The sequence below is a fragment of the Prenolepis imparis genome, unplaced genomic scaffold (assembly GCF_030444845.1).
Source record: "Prenolepis imparis isolate NDT839.2.m4 unplaced genomic scaffold, iyPreImpa1.0 SCAF_10, whole genome shotgun sequence".
Classification (NCBI taxonomy): Eukaryota; Metazoa; Arthropoda; class Insecta; order Hymenoptera; family Formicidae; genus Prenolepis; species Prenolepis imparis.
The window spans coordinates 14,245,221-14,257,978 of record NW_028141168.1 but is presented as its reverse complement, the minus strand read 5'-3'; the positions used below and the strand labels follow the sequence as shown (position 1 = coordinate 14,257,978).

Below are 12,758 nucleotides of genomic sequence, written 5' to 3'. Positions count from 1 at the left end.
AACTATTCAAAATTGTTTTGTAACAAATAGCTGTTTTAAAATCTTTAAATAATGCATATTTAATATAATGAGGATAGTAAAATTACATTTATTTATTTGTTTGTATTTATGAAAATAATTAGCACAATCAGGATTTATACGTTTATCTTATTTCCAATCTGATAAAGTTGTATCATACCAGATATATTTTCCCTTTATCTCTGTATTTTCTGGCAATAAAGCACAATAAACAGGTGCTACAGCTCCTTGATCTGGTGTCAAAGGTCCTTCATGGCTAGTCATATCTGTATCTACATAACCAGGATGTACTGCATTCACTGCAATATCCTTTCGAGAATCCTTATTAAACATAGACTGATGAATACCCGCTAAAGCAGATACTCCGATTTTACTTGCTACATATGCTGAATTTGACCAACCAGCTTGTATATGTGTATTAGATTTTGCAGCACTAGAAATAAAAATATATACATGCATATGTATGTAAATATTAAATAATAAATTTTGACAAATTTTTTTGAATTAACTTGTATAAATACAAATGTTTGAAATTATATAAATTACTTACTTGACAAATTCGTGCATAATATTATCTAATTCTTCTTCTGTTAGATTTGGATTAGATAATCTCTGTTTCAATGTGTCGCCAGTAATGTTGCGTAGACGTCCAGCACTACTAGAAACATGAACCACTCGGGCATGTGGTTTAAGTAATGGATAAAGTACAGTACACACTCTGCGTAAGCTGAAATAATTTACTCGTATTGTTTCTTCGGCTTGAAATCCAAAAGATTCTGTAGCAGCAGTCTATAATAATTAAATATTAACATACCTATTAATTTCTTGAAATCATAAAAATATCAATTTCTCGATGTTTTATTTTAATTAAGTAATAATGACTAATCCTATATATGTATTTCCATAAGATATAATCTTTAATATTTTAATAAAATAGACATATATGATTCGCATAAATTTTTATGATCTAGAAAAAAAATAAAATATGCAAATGATTCTTCGATTTTAAAAACCATTAAAATTAAAAGATATTAATTACTTTAAATGCTATAGCAGCATTGTTAATTAATATATCCACACCACCATATGTATTCTTTAAGTAATCTCTGAATTTCATGACACTCTCATCGTCGTTGATATCCAATTGATGGAATTTTGGTTTCAAATTTTGCTTCTCCAATTCACTGACAGCATTCGAGCCACGAGTGACATCGCGGGCCGTTAAATAAACATTTCCATCATATTGTTGACAAAGGGCTTTGACAATGGCAAAACCGATACCTTTGTTCCCACCTGTTACCTAAAAACAAGACAGTATATTTGCAAATTTTCAAATTAAGAAAATTTCTATTAAATCTTAATTAAAATTAATTAATAGTAAATATACAAGGATTAATTATTGTTTATTTAATGTTTATAATTAATGTTTAATTACGTACCACGGCCACACGACTCATTGTGTTTTACGTAATATAGTATTTTTTTCGTGATTTGCCACTTTTATTTCCTGTTTCAGATAAAATACAAACTGTGAACACGACAATAATGAAATGCAAACGGTTCTTCGTAATTAATTTACCAACAGATTGACAGTATAAAGGCTTATCCACACGGCCACACAAGTAAAGGCATTTGCACATAGAACGCGTTAACACGTTTCGTGCAGTGAAAAGTGACGACGCTAGCCAATCAACTTTCCGCTATTATGGACAACTTTTTTCGTCCGAATATCGGCGCGCGAATAATAACAAAGCCAAACTATGTAAATAATATCGCGCTAGACGACACCAAGATCGAATATCATATCTCTGATAACGCATAATGTCGTACGAATGCGACGAAAGACGAAGCAGGACGAAAGACGAATAGGACGAAGCCGTGGAATGTATTGTGCATAGCTACGTATACCATATCCGTATACCCCCACCCCTTCCCCCACCTCACTCACCAGTGCGCGCGCATGCTGCGCGGCTGCGCGTCTCGAATCTGGCGGTTACACAGTCAGTGCCCAGCAGCGTGATTATTACGTTAATTATAATTCCCATCAGTGCGCCAATTATTTCCCGCCTGTGTGCTACACAGCCTTTGTCGTCACAATAAGACTTGAGATGAAGGTAATTAACAGAGCTAAAATATTTCGGCAATACTTAGAGATAAATATATCTCATCCGATTATTTCGATAATCTACATAATTCGATCGGATTGAGAATGCGTAAAATAATCGAATCGTAGAGTCGAATATTTAACTACGACAAACTCGGTGATACATCAATTTTGCGTTCGTTCAATAAATAATTAATCTATATTTAAAAAATGCTAATATATATAATTTGCTTGTATAATATTTCCGCGTATATGTGTATGTCATTTTGCGTAAAATATTTCGGCAACGGAATTATTAGTAACATGATATTCGGCCATGTATTGTCTAACGCGCGCGATATATTTACGTGTTTCGGTTCTGTTTATTATTCACGCGGCGAACAGAAAAATAGTCGACTTTTTGACGATCTAAATTGAACGATAAATAATCGGATGAAATAGATTTGTGTCTATTTAAGTAATATATATATATAATATAAAGTTTATTTTAATTTTCCTTATTATTGTACATATTGAAGTTTGCTCGATATCGATCATTCGATCCGAGAGTTGTATTGACTCGTGTCACTTAAATGAACTATATACTCATTGAAGACTATCAACTATCGGTAAATTTTCGTTATTATCAAATGAGCTCGATAAGCTCGAATACTGACTGCATTTTGACTCCGTGAAGGGTAACAGAGTATTCTATCTTATCGATTTACTTTTTATTATCAATTATATATATTTTTCACTGTTTATTTTTATTTTCAATAAGTACGTTCACTATCACGTCTCAAAAGAAAAAGACACAGCATGTAAAATTTTGTTCAATTAGATATGACTTCCCATGCATCACATTTCATTATACGAGCCTCATATTTTTTATATTAATGATCTAATATATAATATATATAGAAGCCTGCATACGTACTTTATATTAATTGAAAGAAAAATAAATAATTTAAAATTATTTTCAATTTTACTGTTTAAATTGATTTAATTGAAATAAAACCATAAAATGTTTACTCAAAATTATATACCATTGTATCACTCTTCAAAAATATATTTGTTTCTGTTTTTTTTCTGCCGAATTCAGGCGCCGATTTTCTATACGATAATATAAACAAGTTCAATATATTATAGCGTTTATTGGTTTGCTCAGAGACTTGTATTTATTATTCTTCTATTAATTAAATTAATTTGGTGAAATTTTAATAACAATAAATTAATAACAAAATGTTCTTAACAAGAATTATATCAAAAGAAATTAAATGTCATAGATTTTTAAAAAAGATAAAAACTAACATTAACAAATTATCTAATTAAATAAATAGAGGACGTAATATAAAAAAAATCTGGCACATTAATGCAAAGATTTATCGTAAAGTAAAATTTGCTGTAAAATAAATTTATTACGGATCAGATTTTATTATTTCTAAGATATATATAATTCGTTTATAATTCTTTTTGTTGTTTTTAGAATTATTAATATGTTTTAAAAATATAAAATATGAGTCATATATAAGAAAGAGAGAAAGAAAGCAGATATAGTCAGATAATTTTTTAATTTTATTTTAAAAGGTGATTGAATAAAAATAACATAATATACGTGCAAATATGAATGTGGCAAATATAAATGTTATTAATATTTTAAAATCATTTTAAAAATCATCAAAAAGTAGATATATTCCGAATCTCAAATTCGCGCTTTAAAATGAATAGATTTCACAGATTGGTTGCATAATCACTTTGCTAAATCATTTGCTTGCTAATGCCATTATTATAAAGTTATATACATACAATATATTACACATATTTCAAGCAAAAATTTAATAAATCTTTTTATGAAAATAAAATTAAATCGAATCATTTTGCTATATTCTTTTAAATATTGTATAATTTATGCAAAAGCGTCACGCTGACATCCCAGGTAGCAACAGTAATCATTTTGACATCAAATCGACTACTTTTGCTACCTGGGATGAGTTATTTCCCTTGCGGCATAATAAGTAAGAAAGCAGCAAGTGACCAAGTCAATAATCTGTGATTATATATTTGTTTACATATTTACTTTCTGTTAGCTATTATTCTACTTTCATTTATCATATAATATTTAATTGCACACATGATTTTTAGCTATATACATATAATTAGTGCATGTGTATGTACATATGTGTATACATAAACATAAAAATCATAAAAAATAGGCGCTCGATAACTTTGTTGCACTACTTTTTGCTATAAGAGGCTGAAAAGCATTTTCAGATCGAATTTCGCACAGAGCAATAAATATCGACTCTGATCACTATCGATATTTCGTACATCGGCATGATAGAAAGAATAGCGCGATTGTCTAACATTATTTTTCAACAATTGTGTGTTCGTATATGCAGTCATATCAATGTTTATGTTTACACAGGTGCTACACTATATGTACGATACAAGCAGCAAAAGTAGAGTGATTGTTGCTCCTTGTCAAACTGTCAATGTGATAGTATGGAAATTTTGTCATAATTCTATAGTTAACTACACATTAGATATAAATTTAATAAAATCCGTATTCTGCGTATTTTACTTCACATAAGTAATATTTTCTTATAAAATTCTTTCTTAAATTTAACCATAAGAATTTCCAAAGATTCAGAATCAGTTAGTCTAGAGTTGAATGCTTTAGGGCTTTAATAACTAGTGTTTATAGGAAGAGGAGACAGAGAAAGAGACTCATCCTCTTTCCTCTTTTTTATAAAAATAAAAAAAAAAAATAAAAAAATAAAAAAAAAAAACTAAGCATTTATGATGAAAAATGTATCTATTATTAGAGACTCTCTCAAGTTAGAGTTTGGACATTGTGACTGTGAGTTCGGTCAAAAATGATGGCCTCAAAGTTAGAAATGCACTCTATATGTATAATGTTTACAAACTAGTTATGATGCTGAAATTTTCAATATTTTTGATTGATTTTACTATTTTTATCAAAAAAATATTACAGTTAATTAATTACAGTTAATTAAGAGAAGTAGTATTTGATTCTCTAGCAGAATCTTTGGCTATATAAATATGAAATAGATTGTATCCTATAGCAAAACGAGTAGTGTTTTCAAGTAATATAGGTTTTTTTTTTGTTATTTACAATTCACGTAAAAATCCAATCAACATTAGATTTAAATTTTGCCAATTTTTTAATTATTTGTTTAATCAGTAAATAAAAGATATTCGGTTATAATTCGGTTATATTGCAGTAATGGTTTTACTTTAATATATATAATTTATTTTTTGATAATTTAAATATTATCATCCAATATTATATTTCAATATGCATCATACGTTAAGATCTGTATATGTACATAAATTATATCTATACTTTTATTGTGTTATCATGCAGTGATATCGCTTTTTTAATAATAGATTTGAATACAACAATTAACATTTTATACAGTCAAAGTAGAGGCATTTGTAAAAATATTATATATATTAATATGTTAATATATTTTGATATATTGATATGTTAATTGATATTATTTATATTTTGATTATTGATATATTAATGTATATATTAATATCAATAATCAATGCTAATATCAATAATTTCACCAAACAACTTAATAAATAAGCAATGTATAATATTAAATCGTAATGTCATCTCAGATTTAAAAAATTAATAATCATGAATATTTTTAAAAATAATTTTATGTTACTAATAAAATATAAATAATGAATCTTTGAATAGTAGAGTAGTTGTTATAAAATCTTATAAAATTGTAAAGTTATGATTACTCACACACACATACACACAACACACATAATTCTTTATCACTATTACTTAAAGATTGATTTTATAAATGATACAGAAATAATTATAATGAGAGATTAAAGTATCATTGTTTCACTAAAGTTTACCCTAATTTTGGGAAACATCAATATATAGATAGATCTATGTAACAAACCAATATAGAGAGAGAAATTATGGAAACACGTAAATATTAAGTATATCGTATGATTGTCAAATATAAGATAATAGCTATGAATGAGACAGCATACGTGACGTAATTAAATACAGAGAGATTAAATTTAGCGTAACGAACATCGAGAACGGAAATACTCGAAAATTTATGCGATCCGGGTCCACAGCTTCCTATTCTTGCATATATGGAATTCATTGGTGTCTGATATCTGTCTTGAAATACGCCAACACAACACGATGTCATCACGCATCCGCTCAATATGTCTATTATCATTGCTTGCACATTAATATCGTTATTATTGCTGTTTAAGAGATGTTACATCTACGAATCATAGTGCTTTTTTCCTATTTTAATAGCTAAAAATGAATATAATGGAATTTTTTATTGAATTATTTTGTCACTTTGAATAGATGCAACAAAGCGTAACGAACATGTAATCTATATGAATTTCTTGCTCTGTTTGAAATAACAATACAAAATACTTCAAAGACTTTACTGTACTCTCTTAAATTTGATAGAGGTAATTTTTAGAAAAGTATTTTTTACATATATTAATTTACATATATTATATTTTTATCATTGTATTACATCATTATATCATTTGGATCTTTTAATTTATTTATTTGTACGTATGTAAAAAAAAATTGTAGTAGATATATTAAATATATAAATTTGTTTATTATATACACAAGATACAAATTAAAAATTCTCAACATAATTTGTTATTTTAATTGTAATCATTCTATTATAATATTTACGTTACGCTAAATTTAATCGTTACGGGAGATACAACTCTCGGCTATAATTATAGAATTTTTTAAAAATTAAAATAGATCTGAATTAATTAATAATAGACATAAGAGTACAATCACTCGTCATGAAATTCTGTTCTATTGAAAATCTTTGCGACACAAACACATAGTTTTCGTGTGCAACATTGCGTATATATATAAGTACTACATACAACCACCGGCAAACGGTGTCGAAATATTTTTCAGGCATTCTGCGGTGCGCGCTTATCTTCCTGCGAGATAACACCCCGATATCGAAAATGCGAGCCGTTCGATCGACCGTGTCGTATCGAAAGCCCACTGAGCGTCTCCTGAACGGAACCCCACCCGATATACTACACATCCCTATATGCCTATGTATTGGCTGTATATATTCGCGTATATACCCGTGAAGTCTTGCGGTCCTATACACGTACGAGCCCGTACGCAAACAAACGCGCGCATATGTACGCGTATCGGCATATAAGTGTGCTCGCAGCAGGCATACATAAGGGTTGATAGTGCTCGAGAGCGAACGAGTCACCCTTATGTGTAGGGCGTGGTCAGGGTCCACCAATCAGAGGACGGGGAGAATCTCACCGAAAGGCCAAATCGAACGAAGTAAAAATTTCAGCGGTCGCGTCAAACGCCGACGCTAAAGAGGATGAGCGCGGTTGATCCAGGCTTACATTTTCCTTACTTACCCCCGTAGCAACCCGCTACTACGCTCTCGAATCCCGTTTCTTTCGAACGATACTTCACATGTGATTTTAATTTTATTCATGTGTACCTCTTAATCCACAATTTCTTACTTTTTTGCGATGTTTTTTTCCGAATTTCGCCCCTAATACAAGTCTTGTGATTTATTTGCAAAATTAATTAATTTGGTAAAATCTCTCTTGTACAATTTTTTATATAATATGAAAGAGTTGTCGATTATAGACAATTTTACAAAATATTAGTAATTTATTTAATTAATCTTCTTGAAATAGCTTTTGCAAATAATATTAGAGGACATTTAGATTGCAGCAATATTTTTTATTATTATTTCAATAATTATATATAGCTATATTTAATTATATCTTTTCACATATATAAAGTTTAGGAAAAATGATATACTTAAATTATTTTAATGGAGAAATATAAAAGAATATATATTTTATTTAAAAAATGTTTCATTTTTTCATATTTTTTAAAAAAATTATAATATATTTATAATTATATTACATATACATCATATAACAATGAAGAGCAGATATATATTCAAAATCATTTTTCATATTTTATGTACTGTTAATCATGCATCGATGTAACATAATTCTGCATAATCTTGGATTCCAATAAAACCAGATTAATGAGGGCTAAATAGATTTGCGAAAATGCATTATAGAAACTTAATTCTCTTTGCAAGTACAAGTTCTTCCACGAGTTTCTTAGTAAAATTTTGATCGCACAATAAAACTATCGGGCGTTGCAGAAGGGGTTGAAGAGGGATGCGTATATGAGGAGAGGGAGGGATATGTTGGAAGAGAAGACGAAGTGGTAGAGTCTGCGTTTAATAGCCGTAGTGTTACCTCGGAGGCTCCTCGCCATTAAGAATCCCGCAAGACCGTCGCGGGGTCCTCCCCTCTTTCCTTGGCCACCCTCTCTTGGTCGCCCACTCCCTCGGGCTTTTCCGACAACTTGGGACATATTACATCGCGCCCCGGTAATGCGGATACGATACGCGGCTATACATGCCCGCCTATGACTATACCTTGCCAGAGAGGGTATACCACGGGGTACACACTAAAATCATTAGGAGCACGTGCGCCTCGCAGCGCGCAGAATCCCGATCCCTTGCCATTAGAATGCTTAGAGAACGACGCTGCCCTATCTGAAGATCAATATCAAAACAACGTCGCGTGACCGCCCACAATCGTAGGAAATCCTGGGGCTTTGTCGATGTCTTTACAAACGAATTCTATCAGCGCGAGTACTTTTTTTCTTTCACGCAGGGTGGTTTTTGACCCATGAAAGGTTCTGATTGGTTTTAGATGAAATTGTTAAGCGTCAGGTATGAAAATTCGCGCTAAAGTACACAAAAATGTGAAGACGAAATCGGTCGCGATAGTAAAATTTTCCAATTACTCAGGCTCTTATGAGATGATAAAGGGGATATAAACAGAATTAAAATGGATAGAATTACGAGAATCGAGAACGGTAGCGATAATCTGGAATTAATAAATTGACGTTCTTTAAATTCAGTAATGAATATTATATTAAAAAATATAAGAAAAAAATATATACTGAGATTTTGCAGACAGACTCCATTGTATAAATGCAAGCAACACATATTGAATAAATAATCATGATTCGCGTATCACAGTGATCGAGTGCAAAAAAGATCGATTTATATTAACAGCCACCGAATCTAAAAGGACTGATGTTATGGTAGATAAAAATTTTCTCACGGTACTTGGCTTAATCGGACCATTAAATAAAATTCTAATACACTTACCGGCGACTATATTTGCAGTCGCTTGCGGGACAATGCTTATAAAGATCGTTTAGGCATTCTAAAAAATGTCTTTAATTGGAATCAGTCAGAATTTAGTTAGATTTTTTGTCACAAAAATCATGGAAATATCTAATGTTTTAAAAATGCGATTCTAATTGTAAGCAGAAAACCTAAACAAAAATTTGCTTCTAATGTTTTTTCAAAATTCTTTTCCGATTTTCATTTAATATTTATAATTGAACAGAATATTTAAAACAATTTGTTTAGATAGAAATAATATAATTAGTATTGCTCGATATTTGATTTTTGTTTAAATTTTCGATTAATCAAATAGAATTAAAAAATTATCACAGTTAAATATTTTGAATCTTCTATGGAGATAGAATTATATTTTAAGATGATAAGAACATATATTAATATTATATAATATATACACGATATACGAACTCGCACACAAATATATGCAATAAAATTCTGGAAGGATTGTAACACGAAATACATGCAATACACAAAAATGTATTCTCCGGAGACAGTATATAGTTACTTGTAAACCGCTCTACAAAATATAGAAATACTAAGACGACAGATGAAAAATCGGCGGCCTTGCGAAATAACGTTTGTCTTATCAGTATGACGGAAGTCACGTGCTTGCTTGCTCGCCGATTTTGCGCTCTCTTGAGAATTTTTAATTCTCATCGTTTACACGCACATCGAACAATGATGAGCGAGAGATTTACAGAAGACACGTCTCTCTATTTATTCCAAATTAATCTGCTCGTGACACTTCCGTATTCCTTTCGAGAGCCTCTTCGTCATTATCTTCTGACCATTGTTGGTTTTTTTTCAGAGTCGTTCCGGAGATGATCTCTGCAATTCCTTAATCCTGTCTGGATTGTCTTCTCGACATCAGAAGGTTCGTACGCTGGATATTCCGTCAGTCGTCCACCTAACCGGAAATCCTACAGATCGGATGCAATATTGCGGCTTCATGTGGGTGTCTACCACGCAGTGGAAGCAACGTGCAAAGTAAGTAAAACAATCTTGTCTAACCGGTTTATGTGTGTACAGCTGTAAATCTTGGTGGATCGACGTAAGATCCATTTTCGCTAAAAATTTAAAATACATGCAGATGAGTTATGCATGCATGTATTAATGCGGAATAACAAAAAAGATAATTTTCTGCGTGTTTTATAATTTATATTATTGAACATGAATGGTAACATTAAAAAGAATTTATTTCGATATATTTCGTAAGAAAAAAAAATAATTCAATATGACGCCAATAAAGAATCAGAAGCCTTAAATAAAATTTGAAAGCAACCAACTAACGCAATCGCTAATAATAATAGTTATATGTTGTGTTTTATATTTATTGATATACTAAAGAGTCTCTTTATACATATGTAATACTGTATACATATCGCTTTATATATACGCTATATATATATATCGCTTTTGTCGAGTAACGATCCCGTTACGTTGCCTGCGTCATCTTCGTGTTTTGATCGCGAAGCCGAAGAAAAAGAACGCCGTTTACACAATCTTGGCGCATCTACTTTTCTAAATTATGTTGCCCTTCTTCACCATCTCGACTCGTGCATATAAGAGGTCGCCTCAAAGGAGAAAGAGCGCATGAAAACAAGCAACCAGGGGTGCTATAAGATGCGGAGAATGCAGCAAAAGAGAGAAAGAGAAAGTGTGTGTATGTGAGTCTGTGTAAAGGGGAAGAAGGGTGTATGTGCGCGCGTAAAAGAAAGGGAAGGAGAGAGATGATGAAAATAAGTGAGCTGCGGAGAGAGAAAAAGAGGGAGAGAAAGAGAGAAAGCTGGTACTCGCGCTGCTTAAAATTCATAAGACGTTCTGTTTACTTACTAAAGATACGCGGCTTGCCTCCCTCGCACCCCAATCCCGTGCCCCCCCAAACATGACGGTCCGCAACGACCCCCTCGCTTCGGCGACGCCGTACCACGCCACGCGAGCGCCGTGCTTTATCGCGGAAAAATAAAATTATTGGTTGCACTTTTCTTCACGCGAGAATGAGGCTAGAGAACGAGCAAAGAGCGCGCCGTTCCTTTTTGTCATCACCCACGCTGAGAGAGACTCTCGAGCGCGAGAGAGACTCTGCGAATTTTCTCGCAACGTTTAAACCAAAGGAGACAGCGCGAACGATGCCGGATATATTTGCCAAGCTGAGATGAGTATTGCATGCTTGGACGTTCGACGTGAAAAATAGCGGAACACACATTGTAATATACCTTTCTATCATCGATGAAATAATAGCCTTTTTCCCTTCGAAATTTATAGTCGAGAATTTTAGTTTATATGTCTTAACGCAATTATAAGCATAAATATCATGTTCCGTAATTCATTATTTTTCACAAAATTTTAAAATTATATACATTCAAACTCATATCTATTGTATCAATCATAACATCTTACAGTTTCTCTTCCCTTCTCTCTCGGATCGCACGCAAATCAATGAGGAAAAATAATAATCAAGACGTCAACCCCACTTTTTCTTTCTCGCCGTCATTAGCTGGAATTACTCGTTTATTACCCTCCTACCCTCATGTCGAGGTATTCGGAAAGATCCGAAGGCCTCTTAATTAGCACGGGAGCGCGATTATGAACGTTGCTTCGATCGGTGTCAGCAAGGCGCGCGCCGGCAGTAAATCAGCTGCCGCCTTGGGCGACCTTGCGCGCAAAGAAGAGGAAAAGTCGTTCAAGGCTGAAGGGAGAGGCCGATACGCGAGTGCGACTCGAACGGCTTGGAAACGTAGGCGGCGGAAACGAGATAGTCGCCTGATTATGTCGGACGAGTTTTCTCAACGGCTTTGCTCGCCGTCGACAGCGTCGTTACGCATATACTTCTTCCGGATATGCGCGAACGGGCGGTTGTATAGTTAGGAGATACGTGTGTGTATGTGTGTATGTTGTGTGTGTGTGTGTGTGTGTGCCTGCTTCACAGTCATACTCACTTCGCCGCGTTATAATCTCGTTGCTCCCGGCGACGTCGAATAAAGTACTTCCCAGTACTGCCGGTAAAGCGAGGCACCAACTATTAACTCATTAGTCGAAGTTCTTCGTATTATCGCATTCTCTTTGAGAGATCGTGCTGGTGTTCCCGTACTTACGGTACCGTACGGTACCGTACCCGCCGGGCGGATTGGATCGGGCATTTGAGGAAGACGGAAGTGGAAAGGGACAGAAAGGGAAAGAGACGAAGAGAGAAATAGAGTAGGTGAAAGGAGATGGGTGATGGTGTGCGGATGGTAGAAGCGGTGACGGAGGTGAGATGGAGAGCTACGGGTGACGGGAACGGCGAATGTGAGATGGGCGATGTGGGTGGTCGGCGAATAGAACGTATAGGTAATGGTAAGGGTTGGTAAGGATGGTAGCAGCCTCGGAAGAGGAAGAGC

At 33.0% G+C, this 12,758-nt stretch overlaps 1 protein-coding gene across 1 annotated transcript; it reads right to left on the bottom strand.

Moving 5' to 3' along the window:
* Positions 1-15: 15 nt before the first annotated feature.
* Positions 16-1,615, bottom strand: LOC145941932 (carbonyl reductase [NADPH] 1). Its single transcript, XM_083048360.1, has 4 exons — positions 1,458-1,615; positions 1,058-1,318; positions 569-807; positions 16-451 (listed from the first exon to the last, which is right to left on the bottom strand). The coding sequence occupies exons 1-4, from the start codon at positions 1,473-1,475 to the stop codon at positions 148-150; spliced, it is 822 nt and encodes a 273-aa protein (XP_082904486.1). The 5' UTR covers positions 1,476-1,615; the 3' UTR covers positions 16-147.
* Between the last annotated feature and the right edge of the window lie 11,143 nt (positions 1,616-12,758).

Bases quoted from the DNA above. Each gene is read 5' to 3' on its own strand.
- LOC145941932 (XM_083048360.1), bottom strand. The intron at 808-1,057 runs GTAATTAATATC...TAATTATTATAG, and splicing joins ATGCTGCTATAGCATTTAAA to ACTGCTGCTACAGAATCTTT. The intron at 452-568 runs GTAAGTAATTTA...TTTTATTTCTAG, and splicing joins ATTATGCACGAATTTGTCAA to TGCTGCAAAATCTAATACAC.